Source organism: Oryzias latipes, chromosome 14, assembly GCF_002234675.1.
Source record: "Oryzias latipes chromosome 14, ASM223467v1".
NCBI lineage: Eukaryota > Metazoa > Chordata > Actinopteri > Beloniformes > Adrianichthyidae > Oryzias > Oryzias latipes.
In genome coordinates, this window is record NC_019872.2 from 621,025 (window position 1) to 641,629 (window position 20,605).

General features: G+C 43.6%; 1 protein-coding gene and 1 long non-coding RNA gene across 4 annotated transcripts in view; both read left to right on the top strand.

Moving 5' to 3' along the window:
• LOC101164539 (opioid-binding protein/cell adhesion molecule-like) overlaps positions 1-20,605 on the top strand; it is a 134,165-nt gene that overhangs the window by 84,621 nt on the left and 28,939 nt on the right. For both annotated transcript variants that reach the window (XM_011473260.3, XM_011473259.3), the window contains one exon: positions 14,022-14,147. In XM_011473260.3, the coding sequence (XP_011471562.1) occupies positions 14,022-14,147 (126 nt within the window). The remainder of the gene's footprint in view (positions 1-14,021; positions 14,148-20,605) is intronic.
• Positions 494-3,301, top strand: LOC105354965. 2 transcript variants are annotated; one of them, XR_002874652.1, is made up of 5 exons: positions 494-1,127; positions 1,858-1,911; positions 2,013-2,286; positions 2,365-2,457; positions 2,862-3,301. It is a non-coding gene; the product is annotated as an uncharacterized LOC105354965 (long non-coding RNA). The 2 variants fall into 2 exon arrangements; XR_002874651.1 differs by having other exon boundaries at positions 599-1,127; positions 2,129-2,286.

Genomic DNA, 20,605 nt, shown 5'->3' on the forward strand with positions numbered 1-20,605 from the left:
AGGCAAACAGAGTCAGAAACACGGTCAGGAGACAGAAGCTCAAATCCCAGTATAAAGCTGGATAAGGAAGGCAGAGTGGCACAAACAATACTTCACACTGAGCTCAGTGCAGAGCTTAAGTATGCTGTTGTTGATTGAGTGAATGAGAGTCAGGTGTGTGGCAAACCGGACGTGCACGCTGGGTGTGCTGGGAGATGAAGTGCTGAAGGACTGAAAAGTCCTCTGGAGAGTTCTCCTGCCTGTGACCAGAGGGGGAGACAGAGTTAGGACTTCTGACAGTTTTTACATAATTCATTCATTGTGTAGTTTTTAACACAGAGGATCATTATTGGTGCTAAAGTTTTTCAACAGCTGCCTGCCTAATTCACCCTTGCTGAAGGAAAATTCATAAATATCCTTTTTACAAGTGTCCACTAATCAGCAACTTTATTTGATTGAATCTTTTTTCTCTGTAAAATGTTTGCGGCTGGTTTAAACTTAGACTTTGCGACAAAGATTTCCCTTTTATTGTCAAAGTGGAGGCTAAAACCTGGATGCTAACTTCAGCTGCATCTAAGTTTTAAGGTGTAACGGATAAATAAAGAAAAATACAACAACTGTCGTAAAACTGTTATTTTCTACACTGAAAAAAGTAAACCATTGCTGTCATCAGTTTGATGCATTTCTACTCATTGCATTAATATAAAAATTTTAATTTACTCTCTTGAACTCAATTTTTATAAGTTATGCAATGTGTCTTTGTTTTTTTTTACTTCACTTTAATGTAAATGATAACAGGGTACAAAAGTAAAATTTTTTCGTTTTGTGAAAGCACAATTATTAGGTTGAGTTTGATGTGCGCATGCGCACTAAATGAAATGCAAATTTGGCGGGCCGTATTTCTGCCATAATCTGAACTGCTTCTCAGAGCGACAACTCGACAAGTAAGGTAAAACAACATCAACAAAAATTATTGTATATTAATTAGTTCAGTCGTTTTCTCCTTGTACATTTAAATGAGGATTTCCTTCACTGCCTGGACACAATTTTCAGACGACGTTAGTCGGTCCACTACCCCCAGCAGCAGTAAGTTTGTTTGGAAAGGAGGAACTAACCGCCGCCCGGAGACCGACAGCAGCAGCTTAAAGGTAAGTTATTACCTCTAATAAGACAAAGGCACTAATTTAAATACAGTCGGCAGTTTTCGAAGCTTGCATTGGTTTGAGTTTTCCCCAAGAATTTTAAGCTTTTACACTTTCTGCTGCAAATTCAACTTTAGCTGCTGTGCAGTTAAGCTAGTGCAGTTAAGCTAACATTTAGCACTAACAGTGAGGCTCTCATGCCATATATTTTTTGCGACTGGTGAATTTACTTTAATAGGGAGTACAAATCGATGCAACACTGCTATCAAACGCTGTTTGTGGTGTATTTGCTGTCGAATGTTATTTACTACAGGAAAACACCTATGCACCGTGTTACGTTATGTTACACCGGATATTTGAATTTAACAGGGACAACTGCTCTCCCCGAACCGACCGTTCACGCATGCGTGAATATTACGTCACTTGACAAAGTATGTCGTCGGAGGTTAATAATAATAAACCTATTAAATTTTTTATAATGATTGAACAAAAAAAGAGTTTATGGGATACGGCAGCAGGATCCTTAACACTCAACACAGACACATTTTTAATGTCAAAAGCGGCTGCAGGAGCTTGTTACACTTCCCAGTTTTTCCCTGTTGTCAACATTCAAAAAATAAAAATAATCAGAGAGAATGACTCCAAGCTGTGTGGCTGTCATTATCGTGTATGATCATTGAGATTTTCACTGTCTGTAATCATCTGTAATGACTATTTTTATTTATTTTTCATAAAGACACTCTTCGGTTTCTGCTCTGCATCCTGTCTGGAAGCCTTTGACTAACTTTTGGTAAGTTTTTTTTTTGTTTTGTACAACCTATGCAATTGTGATGAAGGCCCAATCATAACATTGCTCTCCCTACACCCTAAACACCTGTTTGTTTTCCGCAGTTACTCATCGACGTGGAAATTTAAAGACTGTGCCCATACTTATTCAAGACGATCTGAACTCCTAAAACATTACAAACTGGACCATCATCATCCATGTTCTCTGATTTCATTTTCAGATAAATGCAGACTTCTTGAGAGTTACAACAATTACTTTGGAGGCAAAGTTTTTTGCACAGTTGGACAAACACTCCACCAAACTTCTAGAGGTCATCAGGAGCAATGGAGGGCGTGTGAAAGAGCAGACCACCAACATCTTAGAAGTTCTGGATGAAGGGTCTGTATGACATGAGTGGTCCATAGAGTAGTTGTGTGGTTAAGTGAACTTTTAACTAATGACAAGCTTTCTTTTCAGATTGTTGACATTACCATCAGAGGAGAAGCCATCCTAAAATCTCTGATGATCTGCTTGGGTGAATCTTTTGAGCACCTCATTAAAGAACACCAGGTAAGGTTATCCACCTCTAAACTATGACACTCTTATGATGTAGGAAATGGAACATGGCACTGTATGGGTTAGGATCACTGCCAACAAGAAACATATTCATAAAGATAAAGTTGTGCACAAATACTAAGACTTTGTGCACAACTTTGCCAAAAAAAAATGAATACAACATTTAGTTTGCATTTGACATTTCTGTTTTAAATTTTCTTTGCTTTGAATACAACTTTTGCTTAACAGTTAACAGTAAAAAATATGTTATGGGGTCACAGGCATATGTATCTAATCCCGAAACATTGATAAAGCAAAGTGAGCATACACATTGAGGCTTATTTATTTAACTAAAACAAAATTATACCTTTTAGAGCAACGCGCCAGTTGTCATATGTTAATTTTTTTTATGTCTGCAGAACGGTCTGGACAGTGATGCTCCGCAGATTGAAACCATGGCGATCTTTTTCACTGGGAGAGAGGATCTTCTCCGTCCACCAACAGACATCAAGATAGTGATGGATGGAAAACAGGTTCTGAATGAAGTGCCCTATATTTCAACCGCTTTTCTCATGTTCTTGGAACTGACATATTCACTCAACCTAAAATTTCCCAAAAATCTGCAGTACACTTTTGAATTCATTCAAAAAGTCCTCATGGAGCTTGGTGGGAAAAAGTGTCGCCAAAAGTTTTCAGACTGAACAGCCAGCTTAAGTTGGTGTCAATTAATGTTTTTTTTCCCTCACTTAAGTGTATTGGTATTGGGAAACAGTTTTGATGTTTATACATCTTAAAGATGTCATGTTTGTAAATTTGGATGTGGATATGTTCATGGAACAATAAATATTGTTTACATGAAGAAATGTGTTCTGAGTCTGTGTACATCAATATATAATTCTAAAGCTTAATTCAGTTAGATTGTGAACCTGACATTTTTATCTGAGACAACTTTAAAAAGTAAATTGCTCAAAGATTAAAAAATGGATTATATCAAGTCGTTTTTTTCAGGTTAGATGAAGTAGAAAATTTCCATTGAGTAAAAAGCAGAACTTATTTATTTTGATTTATAGAAACTCAAAATAATTGCTTTTCTTCACCTCTCAGAATCAGTTTAACCGAAATTAAAAAAAATAGGTTAGGCTAAATTATTCATTTACATTGATACAATGCAAATATATTAGGTGTGACAGATTACTTCAATTTTTTTAAGTTAAACCACTGTTATATTTTTTTCAGTGTAAGTATGATAATAAATGTGAACTGTGTCTGCATCTTTATTATCTGCCTGTGTGAAACATTCAAGAATCGGTTGCCACATATTATGCAGAGCGAGCAGCTAATGGTATGTGAGAGTAACTTTCTCAAATCTGTATTTCGAGGAAGACTCCTAGTTTTGTCTGTAAATAACAGCTTTACGTTTCTTTAAAGTTGAAGGCTCTTTTTTGATTTCCTCACCGACTCTTTTCTCCCAGAGGAAACTTTCCAAACACGTTTCATTGTTTTCTTTTTCTTAGCTTTTAAGCGTGGAGCGAATAACTTTGCGGTCCAGGCATCAATATATATTACTGGTCCAAGCATTGATCACATCAGGTCACTTGTAATTCACTGCTTGTTGTTGTCGAGGGCATGATTATAAGCCGCACCCATTCATTTTTTTTTAAAGTATAAACCATTTTGTACATACATAAGCCACACCTGTCTATCAGCCGCATGTGCTCACATTGAAACGTGTTGTAGAATAGAATAGAATAGAATGCCTTTATTGTCGCTATACACATGTACAATTCGCATCACACGCGCATACAGTGAAATTAAAGCCGCTTACTATTCAGTGCAAATATGCATGAGAAAAGTAATCTCACAAAATAATATTATAATAAAATAAAATAATTTCACAAAATGAAGAGCACAATTTACAAAGTACAATTTACAAAAGTACAAAATGTACAATAGAAATTTCTGCAGAGAGGTAGTTAGAACAAAAACAAAACAAAAAAAACAGCTATGCCCATGATGCCAGAGATATATTGCACTCAATATATTGCACATGATGAGATTATATTGCACATAATGAGAGGGTAGAACTAGGTTGTGCTGAAACCGCGCTCCGCGGATGTAAGAAAGAGGAGGGAGCGGGTACAGCACAGGGAGGGGGAAGCACATGCAGCGCAAGAGGCAGCACTCTCAGGCTACGTTCACACTGTAGGGCTTTAATGCTCAATTCCGATTTTTGGAAAAAATCCGATATTTTTTATGCAAGGCCGTTCACATTTCCAATTAAATGCAAACTTTTGTGATCTCCCGTGTGACCGTGAAATGACCCAGAAGACAATTACAATTTTCTCATTTTAAGAAGGCACTGGAGCCAGAATCGTCTGTACCTACTGTTGTCGAATGGGGATGTGTATGTGCTGGGGTCACGCGCGCGTGTTTGTGTGTGTGTAAGAGGAAAGGGCACTACTGAGCTGCACGCGCTCTCTCCTCTCTGAGGGGCAGTGAGAGGCGCAGTTGGCGCATTCATGTTGTTTGTTAGAGAGGTAGGAGAGGGATGATAAAAGGTTTCCCCCAGAATAAATGCTATTGACTCTTTATTAACCCACTCTGGAGAATCTGAGGGTCCGAACAGGAAGTGAACGCCAAAGGAGGATCCGCCTTCTGTCCCCTGTGCTTCTGACCACTGTCGGAAAGGGAAAAAAAGTAATCCCTGAAAGGTTCAACACCACGCTAGGCCATTACGCTGGAAATTTTTTCAAAAACCGCCCGGTTGCGATAAGAGCCCTTGAGTTTGGCCTGAGTAGAGATGTCACTCCAAATATGAATCCAATCGGTGACCTCGCTTCCCTTCCACTAAATGATCTCAGCAGCATTGTTGATGTTTATGTTCTCGTTCCCGTCTACTTCAACGCAGAATGATGACGTTTGTAGCGTATCAATGACGTACGGGTCGGATACATGTGGCCTGGCTGTTCAGACGGAGGTCACATTTTAAAACATCGGATACGTATCGGATTCAGGACCACATACCCAAGTGGCCTGACTCGCATTTGAAAAGATCGGATCTGTGTCGTTCAGACTGTCATGAAAAGATCAGATACAGGTCGCATAGGGGCAAAAAAATCGGAATTGGGTCGTTTCAGCCTGCAGTGTGAACGTAGCCTCACTCACTTTTGCTCTGCTCTGCTCCTGCCCCTTCCTCTTACACAAGCAGCTTGCTGACACACATACACATAGTCATTCAACAACACCTATTCAGTTAATTCATTAGTTAGATTGTTATTTGTTAATAAAGAATACTGCAATTATTACTTGTACCGGTATTCATTTGCGAAGCAGCAGCCGGGGGATTTTGTGTTTGGGGGGTGGGTAAACCGCAACTCCTACTGCTTCATCACAGCGGTGATCAAAACCCACACCGTAACAGTTCTATTCCCACCAGTGCCTGTGACGCGGCTGTAACACAGCAGCAATATGGTAGTAACAGCACAAACAGGGCTGGTTAAAAAAAAACATACCGGTAAAAGTCACTGAGAGAAAAAAAAAAGTCACTCAGAGCAGCAGTAACCTATAGGCACGCGCCTCTGCGCGGCACGTGCCTCCTGTGCACTGAAACCATGGAGGTTTTCCTCCGCAGGGGCGGATTGGCTTATTTATATATACCATATTCCCTCTATCTCACTCTTACCCAATCTGCTTCAGCGCCCCTAGCGGCCATTATAAAAATGCTTAAAAAAAGAAAAAAATGCATAAATTAGCTGCGTCATTGAATAACCCGCAGGGTTGAAAGCGTGTGAAAAAAGTATCGGGTTATAATCCGGTAATTACGGTAATTGAATGTATTCAGTGATACAGTCATGCTGTTGATGTCCTCACCATGGCACAGACAGAGAACATCGCAGTCTGTGCAATCAAAGCAGTCCTACAGGGTCTCCTCAGCCTCTCAAGTCCACTTCTTCACCTTCCTGGCCATTGTCCTGATCATAGGAATGTACTTAGGAGAGAGCAGAACAAGATTATGGTCTGACCTCCCAAGAGGGGGAAGGGCTCTGGGGCTGTATGGTCCCTGTGCATTAGCATACAGCAGATCAAGGGTGTTGTTTTCATGGGTGGGGCAGTCCACTTACTGTGTAAATTCAGAAAGAGTCCCGTGCAAGTTAACATGGTTAAAGTCCCCAGTGATTACTATAAATACAATTGGTTGATTTTCCTTTAGCCGGGAAATAGTGTTGCTGATGACGTCAGTAGCGGCGTCTACTGATGGGAGAATGTAAACAGTAACCACAATGGCGGATGTAAACTCCTGAGGTAGAAAACAAGGCTGCAGTCCGACTGCCAAGAGTTTGAAATTCCTTGACATAAATATGTGTTGGATTGCATCATCGCTCATTCACGGACTGTATTATTCCCCCTCCTTTCTCTGTCCGCCTGCACGGTCACAAAGCCGGGTAAAGTAACACTTTGGTCTGAAGAATGTGGATGAAGCCACGTCTCAGTGAAACACAGCAAACTGCTCTCACGGTATTCCCTCTGGGTGTTGATTGTCGATGCCAGCTCATCCATCTTATTAGCCAGAGAGCGTACATTCCCCGTGATGATCGCAGGAACAACGGGCTTATGTTTTCACTTCTTTGCTTTGAACCAGGCTCCGGCCCGGCGTCCCCACCCTCTATTCAAAAAATCTCCTGGTGTGTTGTGTCTAAATCCCAGTTGCTCAATAGGCATGCTCAGAGCAAACAGCTGATCATAAGAACCGGACACCCTGCAACAGGGAACCGCCTCTCAGCAGCGCCGACTTCATCAGAGAATGCTAAAGTATCCCTAAAGTTAAAGCTCTTTTTTTATTTTTTTAAATCACTTTTCCTGTCCAACAACTGAGCAAACAGATGAGAGCTGAAAGCCCCTCGTGTTGGACATATTCGACTTTTACACGGAGTTATGAATCATTTGACACAGTAGGTGTATCTTTGAATAAACCCCTTTTTGTGATTTAGGCTAAACTTTATGTATCTTACTTGTATATGTAACAGTTTTTTTGTTGCTGGACCAGACGGAAAAGAAAAGGAGTGAAGAAGAGAGAGGGATGTTAAAGGGCCAGTACCCCCCTCAACACCCACACTGTAGCACATAGGTAAACAACCGCTCGCCGGTCAATCACATCCGCCACCCAGGCCAGGGCCACCAGGACCGCCACAGAGCCCCCCAAAACCATAGAGCAGGAAGGCACAGGGAGACAGTGCCAAAACAGAAGAGCAGCCCTCCGCCACGCCGGGAGGGCCGAACGTGGGGCCTTGCCCCAGGAGAGCACCCCCTGCCCCAGATGAGCAGCCCACCTCCACCAAAGAGTTCGAAGAAAAAACCCCACCCTGACCCCAGGCACGGGCCAGCGCCCCTCAAAAGAGACCCGCCCCACACTCCAGGCAGCTACCCACCCAGCCCACGGTTGGTCCAGGACAGAGCAAGACAGGGGCTAGCCACCCCTGCCCAGGAGGAAGACGCCCAAGAGAGGTGGGGTTCCACAAGGGGTGTTGCAAACATGGCCCGACCACAGTTTGAATTTTGGAGAAGGTTGGCGCAATAGGGCAGGGACGTGTTCTAAGGGGTGCAGTTAAAATTGGCCGGTGGGGCACTGAGAGGACATCTGCTGCTTGCTGACAAAGATGTCCAAGCACCCCCTTTCCAAGGGTCCTACATGTCCAAGGTGTAATTAAAACCGAGAGGTGGGGGGCCTGTTTCAATACGGCAACCACAGGAGGGGGACCACTGCCAAGTAACTCCTCCCCTCAAGTTGCATCGCAGGCTGAACACCCCCCGCCCATCACCCTAATATGGGTGATTATATGAGGAAGACTATGGGTTGGGACAGCTGGTAGACTGTCCCCCGGTGGTGAAACAGCCGTCCCCCAGCCCCCCCCCCCCAACATTGGGCCCAGGTCTCCTTAGCCCAGGGGCCCCCACACAAAGACTGTGTGCTCCCTTGTGACCGGAGAAGCACGAGAGTGGATAGCTGTGCTTTGGACTGGAGGTGCATTACCCTTCCACTCACACAGCAGCATCTGGAGGAGTTTAACAATCCAGCAAATGGCTAAGACCCCGGTGAACTGTTATATGGGATCAAGCAGGGATAACATACCGCAGCCGCCTACTTGCTACGATTCCATACTTTGATGGCCCGCACAGATTGGACAAGGAGCTCGCTGATGACGGCTTTCCGTGAGGGACCCACCGCAGAGTTGCAGCGGATACTGGCATGCTGCTCAACTCAAAGCCTTCTCCATCAAACTGGATAACCTGCTGAGAACCTGGCGGCCGTGCAACCCAGCCTCAGTGAACATCATGCCTGTCTCACCGTTTCTCCCAGGCTGGCTCCAATCATGAGCCCATGCAACTTGGCTCCACCCAGCTCTCCAGGGAAGAGAGTGAGGCGTTTCCGGCACAATCTCTGCCTCTTCTGAGGCCAGCCTGGCCACGTTCGCAACACCTGTCCCAATTGCCACCGATGACGCTGTGCGGAACTGCTAAAGAACCCATGCTAACCTTTAATCTGCCGATTTCCCTACACTTTGATAAACATGTAGTTGAAACACAGGCTATGATTCACTGTGGGACATCTGGGAATTTAATTGACGTAGCTTTTGCTCATTCTCACGATGTTCCTTTCCTCACCTGCAACTCCCGGGTGGCAGTCACCTCCCTAAACAGAAGTTCTGAGGGGTCGGACCAGATCCGGTTCCTGACTCAAGACATCGCATCTCATCTGATCACTATCACTCCCTTCTTTGCCGTCTAGTCCCCTCATTGTCCCGTCATCATCGGTCTCCCTTGGCTAGAGAGGCGCAATCCAACTATAAAAGAGATCGGCGCAACAGAGGTGGAGGGATTGGCGGGTCAACATGAGGACCTGCGAGAGGCCTTCAACAAGCAGTATGCCACACAGCTTCCTCCACACCGGTCCTACGACTCTGCCATCGACCTTCTGACCAGAGCTACGCCCATCCAGCTTTCTCAACCTTAGTCGGAGGCCATGCAGGCCTACATCCCAGAGGATTTAGCAAAGGGCTTCATGAGTCTATCTACATCCCAAGCCTCAGCCGATTTCTTCTTTGTCAAAAAGAAAGATGGGGGTCTGAGACAGTTTATCGAATACCGCACCCTTAATGATTACATCACAGCCACCCCTGCCCAGGAGGAGGGCACCCAAGAGTAGTGGGGTCCACAAGGAGTGTTGTAAACATGGCCCGACCAGGCTCACCCACAGTTTGGAGAAGGCTGGGCGCAAGAAGGCAAGGACCAAAACCCACACCACAAGGAGACGGACAGCCCTAGGCTTAGATGTGATGTGATCCCCGGCTCCTGGCCTTGCCAGAGAGCACAGGGATCCCTCATCCTGCTTGAAGAGAGGGCCACTGGGCCCAGGAAGCCAGCATCCAAGGGACACGGCTGCTGTTGCCAGGGGCCTGGCACCCCCTGCCAGGGATAGGGTAGGGGACTGATGATCAGAAGTCCCACCTTCCTTTTATAATGTATATGTGTTTGTGAGCGTGTGTTTGTGTGAATGCATATGTGGGTGTTTTGGAGTGTTTATTTTTGAGGGGTAAAGGCTGTGTGTACTAAAGGGTGTAGTCAAAATTGGCGGGCAGAGTCCTGAAAGGACATCAGGTGCTTGTGGCAGTGATGTCTAATACTCCTTGTGGACCCCACCTCTTTTGGGCGTCTTCCTCCTGGCAGGGGTCGCCAGCCCCTGCCTTGCTCTCTCCTGGACCAACCGTGGGCTGGGTGAGTGGCTGCCTGGAGCATGGGGCGGGTCTCCCGTTGGGGAGCTCTGGCCCGTGCCTGGGGCTGGGGTGTAGGGGGATTCTCAGAACTCCAGGGTGGTGGTGGGCTGCTCTTATGGGGGTTGTCTCCGGGGGCGGGTCCCACATTGGGCCCTCCTGGCGCGGTGGAGGGGGCTGCTCTTCTGGTTGGGCTTGGGCTTGCACTGTCTCCCTGTGCCTCCCTGCTCTTTGGCATTGGGGGCCCCTGTGGGGGTCCTGCTGGCCCTGGCCTGGTTGGCAATTGCGGTTGCAACACGGGCGGTTGTTCTCTATCTGCTACCATGCGGGTGTTGGGGGGTCCTGGCTGCAGCTGCTGCTATGGCAGGGGCCTTAGTGTGGGGAGGACTAAAAACTCTCACTCCTTTTTACATTCCATCTTCCACCTTAGAAGAAAAAATTGTTTGCGTGACAAAATGAAATCTTTCACACTTGTTAGTCTGAATGCATATGTATGCATGTGTGAACATTAGTTGTAATGTGTACATAATGACATGTTTGTTTGTGGTCGTTTTTGGAGCCAGCAGGTATGTTGGTAGCATTTGATTGTGTGTGGGCAGGCCTCGCCCCTTCAAGATTTGTTTTACATCTGAACCTAACCGCAATGACTATAAATCCAGCAACTTGTTGCTCTATGCTGCTCCAGTGTTTTACTACCCACTCCCCCCGTCTAACATCCCTCTCTTCTTCCCTCCTTTTCTTTTCCGCCCAGTCTGACACAAAAATGTTACAAATATAATTAAAATGAATAAAGTTTAGCCTAAATTACAAAGGGGTTTATTCAGACCTAGAGTTAGGTCTGTTGTGTTTCACTGCTTAAAATCGTAACGTATTCAAATTAGCAACTCGGCACTTGTATCCCCTCACTTTTCCCCCCTCTTTTTATTTTATTTTTCTTCTACCCCCTTCACCTTGAGAGTAGCACCATTTTCTAGAGGATTAACAATACAGCTCATATCTGGGGTCTAAGTTTTTAATTCAATTAATAAACCCAGTCTTCTCCACGGTATACAGTGATGGACAAAATTGTTGATACCCATCAGTTAAAGAAAGAAAGTCGACCTTGCTCACTGAAATGACCTGAAACTTTCAAAAGTAACAATAAATTAAAATGTATTGAAAATTAAATAATCAAATTCAGCCATTACTTTTGAGTTTTTGATTAACAGAATTATTTGAAAAACACAAACTAATGAAATAGTGCTGGACAAAAATGATGGTAGCCATAACTTAATATTTTGTTGCACAACCTTTTGAGGCAATCACTGCATTAAAACGGTTTCTGTATTTGTCAATGAGCCTTCTCCACCTGTCCACAGGTATTTTGGCCCACTCCTCATGAGCAAACTGCTCCAGTTGTCTCAGGTTTGACGGGTGTCTTCTCCAAATGCCATGTCTCAGCTCATTCCACTGATGTTCAATGGGATTCAGATCTGGGCTCATAGAAGGCCACTTCAGAATAGTCCAACGGTTTTCTCAGAGCCATTCTTGGGGGTTCTTGGCTGTGTGTTTTGGATCTTTGTCCTGTTGGAAGACCCATGACCTGCGACTGAGACCAAACTTTCTGACACTAGGCAGCACATTTCTACCCAGAATGCCTTGATAATCTGGAGATTTCATCTTAACTTGCACAACTTCAAGACACCCTGTGCCAGATGCAGCAAAGCAGCCCCAAAACAGAACTGAGCCCCCTCCATGTGTCACAGTAGGGACAGTGTTCTTTTGGTTGGATGCTTCATTTTTGATTCTACCAACATAGAGCTGATGTGCCTTACCAAAAAGCTCCAGTTTTGTCTCATCCGTCCAAAGGACATTTTCCCAGAAGCTTTGTGGCTTGTCAACATGCATTTTTGCAAATTCCAGTCTGGCTTTTTTCTGATTTCCTTTCAACAGTGGTGTCCTCCTTGGTCGTCTCCCATGAAGTCCACTCTGGCTCAAACAACGAGGAATGGTGCGATCTGACACTGATGTACCTTGATCTAGGAGTTCACCTTTAATGTCTTTGGAGGTTGTTCTGGGCTCTTTGGATACAGTTCCAACTATCCGTCTCATCAGTTTGTCATCAATTTTCCTCTTCCATCGTCCAGGAAGGTTGGCTACTGTCCCGTGGGTCTTAAACTTCTGAATAATATGTGCCACTGTGGTCACAGGAACTCCAACCTGCTTAGAGATGGTTTTATAGCCTTTAGCTTTACCATGTTTGTCTATAATTGTGTTTCTAATGTCCTGGGACAATTCTCTCCTTCACTTTCTGTTGTCCATGTTCAGGGTGGTCCATACCTTTTCACCAAACAGCAATGTGACTATTTGTCTCCCTTTAAATAGGCAGACTGACTGATTATGGGTTTGAAAACAGCTGTGATGTCAATTAAAGGACATACCTGAGTTCATCATGACCCCCTGGACAATTAGTTCTCAGTCTTTTATGGAGGTACCATCATTTTTGTCCAGCCCTATTTCATTAGTTTTTTTTTTAATTCTGTTAATCAAAAACTCAAAAGTATTGCTGATTTTGATTATTTAGTTTTCATAAATTTTAATTTATTGTTACTTTTGAATGTTTCAAGTAATTTCAGAGAGCATTGTGGACTTTCTTTCTTTAACTGAGGGGTACCAACAATTTTGTCCACCACTGTATTTGGGTACCATGTCTTTGGCTATATGCAAAGCGACTGCTTCAGTGATTGTTCCTCACCGTGCCCCTGTCCTAGGGATGGGTACTGAGCCCCGGTATTGAACGATTCGTAAGATCTGACCTCAATGGTTCTGCTATCGGTACTGGAGAAGTCGCATTTTTTTGTGTCCCACAAGATATAAACTAGAGCTTTGACGGTGTGGGATTTTTGATCACCACGCTGATGAAGCAGCAGGCTATCCTTTTCTGCTCACCAGTTAGACAAGGTGGTTTGATTTTCCAACAGGGCTTGGTAACTTTTCCAAAAGGAGAAGTTCTTGGTTTGGAGACCATAGTATGTTATAACATAAAAAGAATCTGCAGTGTAAAGTCGAAACCCATGCTAGACATTAGACTCAACAATCCAGAAGAGTTTAAAAGATTATTACAGAACAACCTGGGCCCTTATACAAACCTCACGGTAAACGCAGACAGAAAAAAGAGCAATAAAATGGTAAATGGTGTATACTTATATAGTGCTTTTCCACCTTCTTTGAAGGCCCAAAGCGCTTTGAGTCACAGACCTATTCACACAGTGGTGGCGGCACCGCTGCCGAACACTGGCGCCAACCTTCCACCAGAGGCAAGGTGGGGTTCAGTGTCTTGCGAAAGGACACTTTGACACATGGCGGGAATAAAACCCACAATATTCCGACCAGAGGTCTACCGCCCTTCCACTGCACCACAGCCGCCCCAATAAATAATAAAAACAAGTAATGGATCCATACTCTGTGTATTTCTTATTTATGGAAACTCCTATCTAAGTTTATGTTTTTTTTATTTTATTTTTTTACTTCAATCAGTCAGATTGATTTTATTTTATCTAACAAGCTTTTTCCCAGGGTTCATCTTATACAAAAGTAAATCACCTCGGATGAGGAATGAAATGTTTAACGTCAGTCATGCCCAGTTGACTTGGACTTTCAGATAAACACATGGGCAACTGAGAACTTTTAACAACATTAAGCCATTTGTGTTACATGAAAAACATCTGTTTTCAATTTGACTGTTGTCTTTAAATTAACTGAACCATTTTAGATGAGATACTCCTGTGATTGATTTTCTTTAAATTACATTTTTTTCTATCTTTTTTTATTCAGTACCACCAAAGATCATCAACCTGTCAGGAGATATCGTGGTTAATGAAGGTTCAAATGTAACTCTTATGTGCCAAGCCAGTGGCAAACCAGAGCCTTCCATCAGCTGGAAGTTCCTCTCCACCTCAGGTAATGTTTGCCTTTTTAATATCTGTTTAGCTGCAAAAAAAACTTTATATATGAATCACATTTGTTATGCATTATTTACTCATGTAATGTTTATTTTGTACTTGCTGAGGAGGAACTATTTTCGCACCTTATTTTGACTGCTTGACATCTAGTTGTTTTTAGACATCAACTCTTGGCGTATAAAACAGTGTTGGAAGATTTCTGTTTCTAAATTTTAATCCTCATGAAAGAAGCACGTTGTCGTAATTAGACTACCTAATTGTGCCATGACAGTATTTCTTTGTTGTGAAAACATTTTGAATAAAAAAAATACTGCAGAGAAGATAACACTAAATGCATTGCAAATACGTCAAAAATGTTGGCAGTTTGTGCATTTTCAGTTCATTTTTTCTTCCTTTGCCCTTCAACACCAGAGCTGTCGCCAGCGGCGCCTAAATACCACACACTCTTTGACATACTGTAAATATTGCGACCCAACTGGCAGCATGTTGGATGAGCAGTTAACACTGTAAGTTCCACAACAAAAACAGCTGGAGAGGCCTTTTTGCAGTGAGGTGAAAGTGCTAACCATCACTAAGTAGCCCAACATTTGAGATATTAACTCTTTAATATCTGAGCTTTACTGTAACTCTTCAATTGTTTAATGTTGTTCCAGCGGATTCTGAAACTGAGAAAAGTAACCTTGCGCTGAAACGCAACACTTAGTGAAGTGCACTGCTATGGCAGAGAAAAGCGGCTTCGTGTCACTTTAATTCAGGAAAGTGTTGCATAGTGATGCAAAGCCGATATGCAAAGGGTATTTTCTCAGAATTTGCTGATTCCTGTTGATTATTTAAATGGTTTAAAAGCAACGGTTGGTTAAAGAGGTATGTTATTTAGATGTATCCTGTGACGTCTCAGGTTTTAGAGGCTTAAGAAATAATGTTAAGCCTCTGCGACTGACTGGCCACCCTTCCTGGGTGTACTCTGCCTGGTGTAAAGTTTACATAGAGGACTAAAGAAATAACATCCTGCCTGCCTGAAAGCAGATAAGCAAGCAGATAAGCACAACCATTCTGTTTTAAAGATAATCTGCCATCAGCGACATGCCTGTGTTAATAGGGACAACCACACTGAAAATGTAAATCATTTGGTTTTAACCAGTTTTCAATGAAGTACAGTTTAAATGCTACCTACATTTTAGAGGCTATCTGTGATTTAGAAAAGACTGCAGGGCTGCAAGGTTAAGCTGCATGAGCTGAAATTTTGGATAAAGGACATTAAATGCACAGCGAGGTTGCAGTTTACATTTTTAATATGTCATTTTGTAAATTACATATAACATACATATGCAGTGTGTGGAGAAAAAAGGTGGAGACGTGTGCAGACAGGTTGGAATAGGTATGGGAAGGTTTCCCTTTTTTTTTGTCAGGTCAGCTGCTCTACTTTCTGCCACCTCCTGATGATGGACATGAATGCTTTACATCATATCGTCTTTTTCCTTAAGGAGTGTCTAGTCATTGTTTGGTCATTTTTTCACCACTCCTTGTGATCCACCCTGTACCTACAGGTCACCACTTTTGCTGCAAGATGTTTTTTTTTCTTTCTGTGACTGTTAAAATATTTACTTCATACTTTTGTTATTATCATGTACCTTTTCTACATTTTCTGGGTTAAGAGATGAATTATTTACTGTTCTGCTAATTCTTATAACCAGTTCATCATAAACTCACTAACCTGTGTGTGTGGGTGTTTGCATGTGTTCTATCATCATAAGTTCATATCATCAGTTCTGTCTCACTTATTGTGTGTGCCAAAATATCGACATGGTGATATATCGCAATATTTAGTCCCGCGATTGATTCTCGAGATGTCTTCGTCAAGTATCGACCTTTTATTTACGTTTAAAGACCCTGTAAAATGGTATATTAAACATCTTTGGTAAGACAATTCTTCGGAGGGGCGATAGGGGGTGCTCGTTGCGAGATTGGCTGTTGCGGGCGGACGAAGAAGAATACACATTCAAACAAAAATGGGGGAGGGGAAAACAATGAGAAGCGAGAGCAGCAACTTAAAAGATGCGCTGGCAGCTTTGAAGCTGCATCACCCGGAGTTGCCGACACAGCCCGGCATGGATACCTTTTTCCAGACGAAGCTACCACCATCTTCTGCAAGACAGGGCAGCGGCAATTTAACAAACGGAAAACGGTCTCCGTCCCTGCAGCGAGGTGGAGAACGAGGGATTTCAGTTTTTATTAATGCAGTAGAGCCGTGCTTTGACATTTCCTCTCGTAAATACTGAAAAAAGGATCCCTGCACTGTACGGCCAGACCAGAGCTAGGGTTGGGATGGAAATGGAAGAAAGAGAGGCATGGTAAATGGTAAATGGCGTATACTTATATAGCGCCTTTCCTCCTACAAGGACAAAGTGCTTTACAGTCACAGACCCATTCACCCATGCACACACACATTCACACACTTACATCCCTGCCCTTAGACCCCACTTCTCCTCTAAGCAGCGGTAGACGAGCGGTGGCTTGACGCTAAAAAGCCTGTGGTTCTCTAGAAAAACATGAACATATGAACATACATCACATGCAGCGTTTCCCCAAACGTGTTGTTCACAAAGATGTTAACTTTTAGATGCACTTTAAGTTCTTCATGTGTTTTATCCCTGGTCATTTATTTTGAAAGCAGTTTATGTCTTAAATAACTTAAAGGAAAGTTTCTAGCTACTTTTTTTTTTTTCTGGGAGAATTATATTTTTGTTTACGCCACATTTGCACTAAATGGTGTCATTTATTTGTAACAAAGACACTATAATTTGTTCACAGAAGTAATATCTGATTTACAGCTATTTTTTTTAAATAAGCAGTGGCTATGGGTTTGTTTTTCAAAAGTTAACACCAATGCTACTTGACTTATTCATTTTGTATCCTGTTTACAGCAATTTTGTACTAAATAATGGCTGCTGTTCATGTTCATTATTGTTTAAATCAAATTTTAAAGATATTTCCAAATGAAAATTGTCATTGTCAAAGACAGAGTATTACTGATTTCAGAAATGTTACACAAAAGTCTGTTATTCCTTACACCAAATAGGACACAAGTTGTTTAGTATCATGGTGTTTAAAAAATAAAAATGGGGAAATATTTTCCAAAAAACAGTTTTTCAAGTTCTTCTTTCTTAAAGTTTGACAGATCGTGAGTTGTTAGAGACGAGATATATAGGTTATTACAATATTGCCATATCGTGATAGTATCATTATCGTGAGCAATGTATCGCAAATCGTATCGTATCGTGAGGTACCCAGTGATTCCCAGCCCTAGTGTGCTTTACCACATTTATCTTATGATGTTAAGAACATGCGGGCTAGTCATTTAACAATGTATGGTGCCAAGACGCTGTGGTGGTTTCGACCCATTGTTCGCCACATCTGGAGTCCCTGTCTGTAAAATGCCGACCCTTCAACATGGCACGGGAGCTAACAGATGTGATCATAACAGCTGTTTATGTACCACCAAGCGCTAACACTAAGAAAGCCATGGCAGAGCTGCATAACAACATCAGCAAACTTCAAAAGGATTATCCCGACACCTTCTACATAGCGGCTGGCGACTTCAGTCAGGCAAGTCTTACATCGGTTCTGCCTACATTCTACCAGCAGGAAAAGCCAGAGATCAGAGAAATCAGAATCTGGCCACAAGAAGCAAGTTTAGCACTGCAGGACTGCTATGAGACCACTCACTGGGACATTTTCAGGGAAGCAGCCACCTACAACAATATCACTGACCTGCATCAGGTCTACATTAAGAAATGTGTAGAGGATGTGACAGTGGTCAAGACAGTCAGAAAGAAAAAAAAACTGTAAACCTTGGCTTACAGGAGAAGTATTTTCCCTGTTGAGAGCCGGGGACAAGGCATTTAAATCTGGAGATGCAGCAGCATATAGTCTGGCAAGGAAAAACCTGTCACATCGGATCAGAAGAGGCTGTTCGCACAAAAACTCAACAGTCACTTCGCGTGCGAGAAAGATTCACGTCAACTGTGGCAGGGGTTTCGGAACATCACAGACTATAAGCCCCCCCCCCTCTCGACAATATGCCAGAACAACCACTCTCTACCAGAAGAACTGAACAAATTCTACGCCGGGTTTGAAGTAAACAACTCCACCCAGGCACAGATGCTTCTGCTGTCTTCCAGCGACACAGCATTGCAGCTGTCAACCGCTCAGGTGAGGAAGGCTTTCTCCACCGTCAATCCACGCAAAGCGGCCGGCCTGGACAACATCCCATGACGGGTTCTGAAAGACTGCGCAACAGTTGAAAGATGTCTTCACCGACATCTTTAACACCTCATTCAGGCAGGCATTTGTGCCCACCAGCCCTAAAACTGCTGTTATTTCTCCGGTCCCAAAGAAGTCAAATCCAACCTGCCCAAACAACTTTCGCCCCGTGGCCCTCACACCAATTGTGGCCAAATGTCTGGAGCGCTTGGTCCTAAAGCACATCAAGAACAGTCTTACAATAACCATGGACCTTTTACAATTAGCATACAAAGCAAATCGATCCATGGAAGATGCCATTTCCACCACTCTCCACCTCACACTGTCACATCTGGAGAGGAAAAACACATAGAGTCCTCTTCATCGACTTCAGCTCGGCTTTTAACACCATCATCCCACAGCAGCTGGTGGAGAAGCAGAGGCTACTAGGTGTGGACACAACAATCTGCAACTGGACACTCAGCTTCCTGACAGACAGGCTGCAGACAGTCAAGATCGGCAAACACACAATGAGGCCCATCTCAGTGAGCACAGGCACACCAAAGGGGTGCATCCTGAGCCCACTGCTGTTCAGTCTGCTCATGCATGACTGTGCAGCTCGATACAACACCAACCACATTGTCAAATTTGCAGACGTCACAACAGTGATCGGTCTCATAAACGACAATAACAATCAACGTGGACAAAACAAAAGAAATGGTAATTGACTTCAGGACATCTGGCAATCACCACACTCATCTGACCATAAACGGTGCTGCAGTGGAGAAGCTCAACAGTGTCAAGTTAGTGAGGTGGTGCATCTCACTAACGACTTGTCCTCCTCCACCAACTCCACACTGGTAATCAGGAAAGCACAGAAGCGTCTCCATCCCCTCCAGAGATCAAGAAAGGCTGGAATTCCAACACCTCACCTCGTCACCTTCCACAAGGGCAACATCGAGAATGTCCTTACACAGAGTTTTACATCCTGGTTTGGCAGCTGCAAGGCTCAGGACAAACGACTTAGCAAGAGTGTCCGGACTGCGAGCAAGATCGTTGGTGCACCTCTCCCGATCCTGGAGGAGCTATACAAGCAGCGCTGCCTACGCAGAGCAACCTCCATCTTTAGGGACCCCCAGCACCCCTCTCATGGACTGTTCTCCCTCATGCCATCTGGGAGGAGGTTCAGGGGTATCACCTACCAATCCAGCAGGATGCTAAAAAAGCTTTTTCCCACAGTCTGTGAGACTGCTGAATGGACTGTCCTCCTAATTTATACGTGCTCTCACAAACTCCACTCTGCAATAATACCCAAAGGATTACCCCCAACTCTACTCCCCCCACAAACAACACTTTAGTCCAGGGGTCGGGAACCTTTTTGGCCAAGAGAGCCATAAACGCCACATATTTTTAAATGTGATTTCCAAAGAGCCATACAATAATGTTGTGTCCTTTTGTCACACTGAGGCACGGAGACTCAACCTCTTTTAAGGTTCTTTATTCTGGTTACTGCAGACCGCAACAAACGCCGTACAATTAATTCAGCAACTCCTGAATCTCTCCCGCCGAGACGAGAGCGCTTCTCCCAACTTTATATTCCCCCCTCCCGCTCCAGCCCCCCCCCCCCCCAATTTCCCTTATTCGGCCCATAGCTGAACCCCATTGGTCCAAACTACCTAACAACAGGCTGAGCGACAGAACTGAGAGTCAATCAGATCTCTGCTTGATCGATGCGTTCCATGAACTCCAGAACTTTTAACGCGGCCCAACAGCAAAGTTAAACTCAGTCCGCGAAAATATGTTTAAAACTAAATATACAAGTGAATGTGTGCATTTGATGTAATTTCAACACTTTTAAAGTACAATAAGTCTGTGAATTCTTTTTAATAACATCGTTATGCTGTTGCTGATAAATGATGAGTATTTCTCATGGTAGTTTTGCTGATGGTCTAGTCTGGTTGATACGAGGTGAGTTTCTGCTTCATGCAGACCTTGAGACTTTAAACGGGATCTTAGGTCTGAATGTTCTTTAGATGTGGACAAGGAACCAAGCACTCACTCACACGCTGCAGTGAGTGACGGGCAGCGGCTTTACGTTTTTACCATCCCTGCGCAATTCACCTGCTGCCGGTCCCCCCCGGCTTTCTTCCTCACACATCCCGTCCCCGAAACTGCGCGCTCTTCCTCAGAGACGGGAGCGCGCAGTTTTAGGCA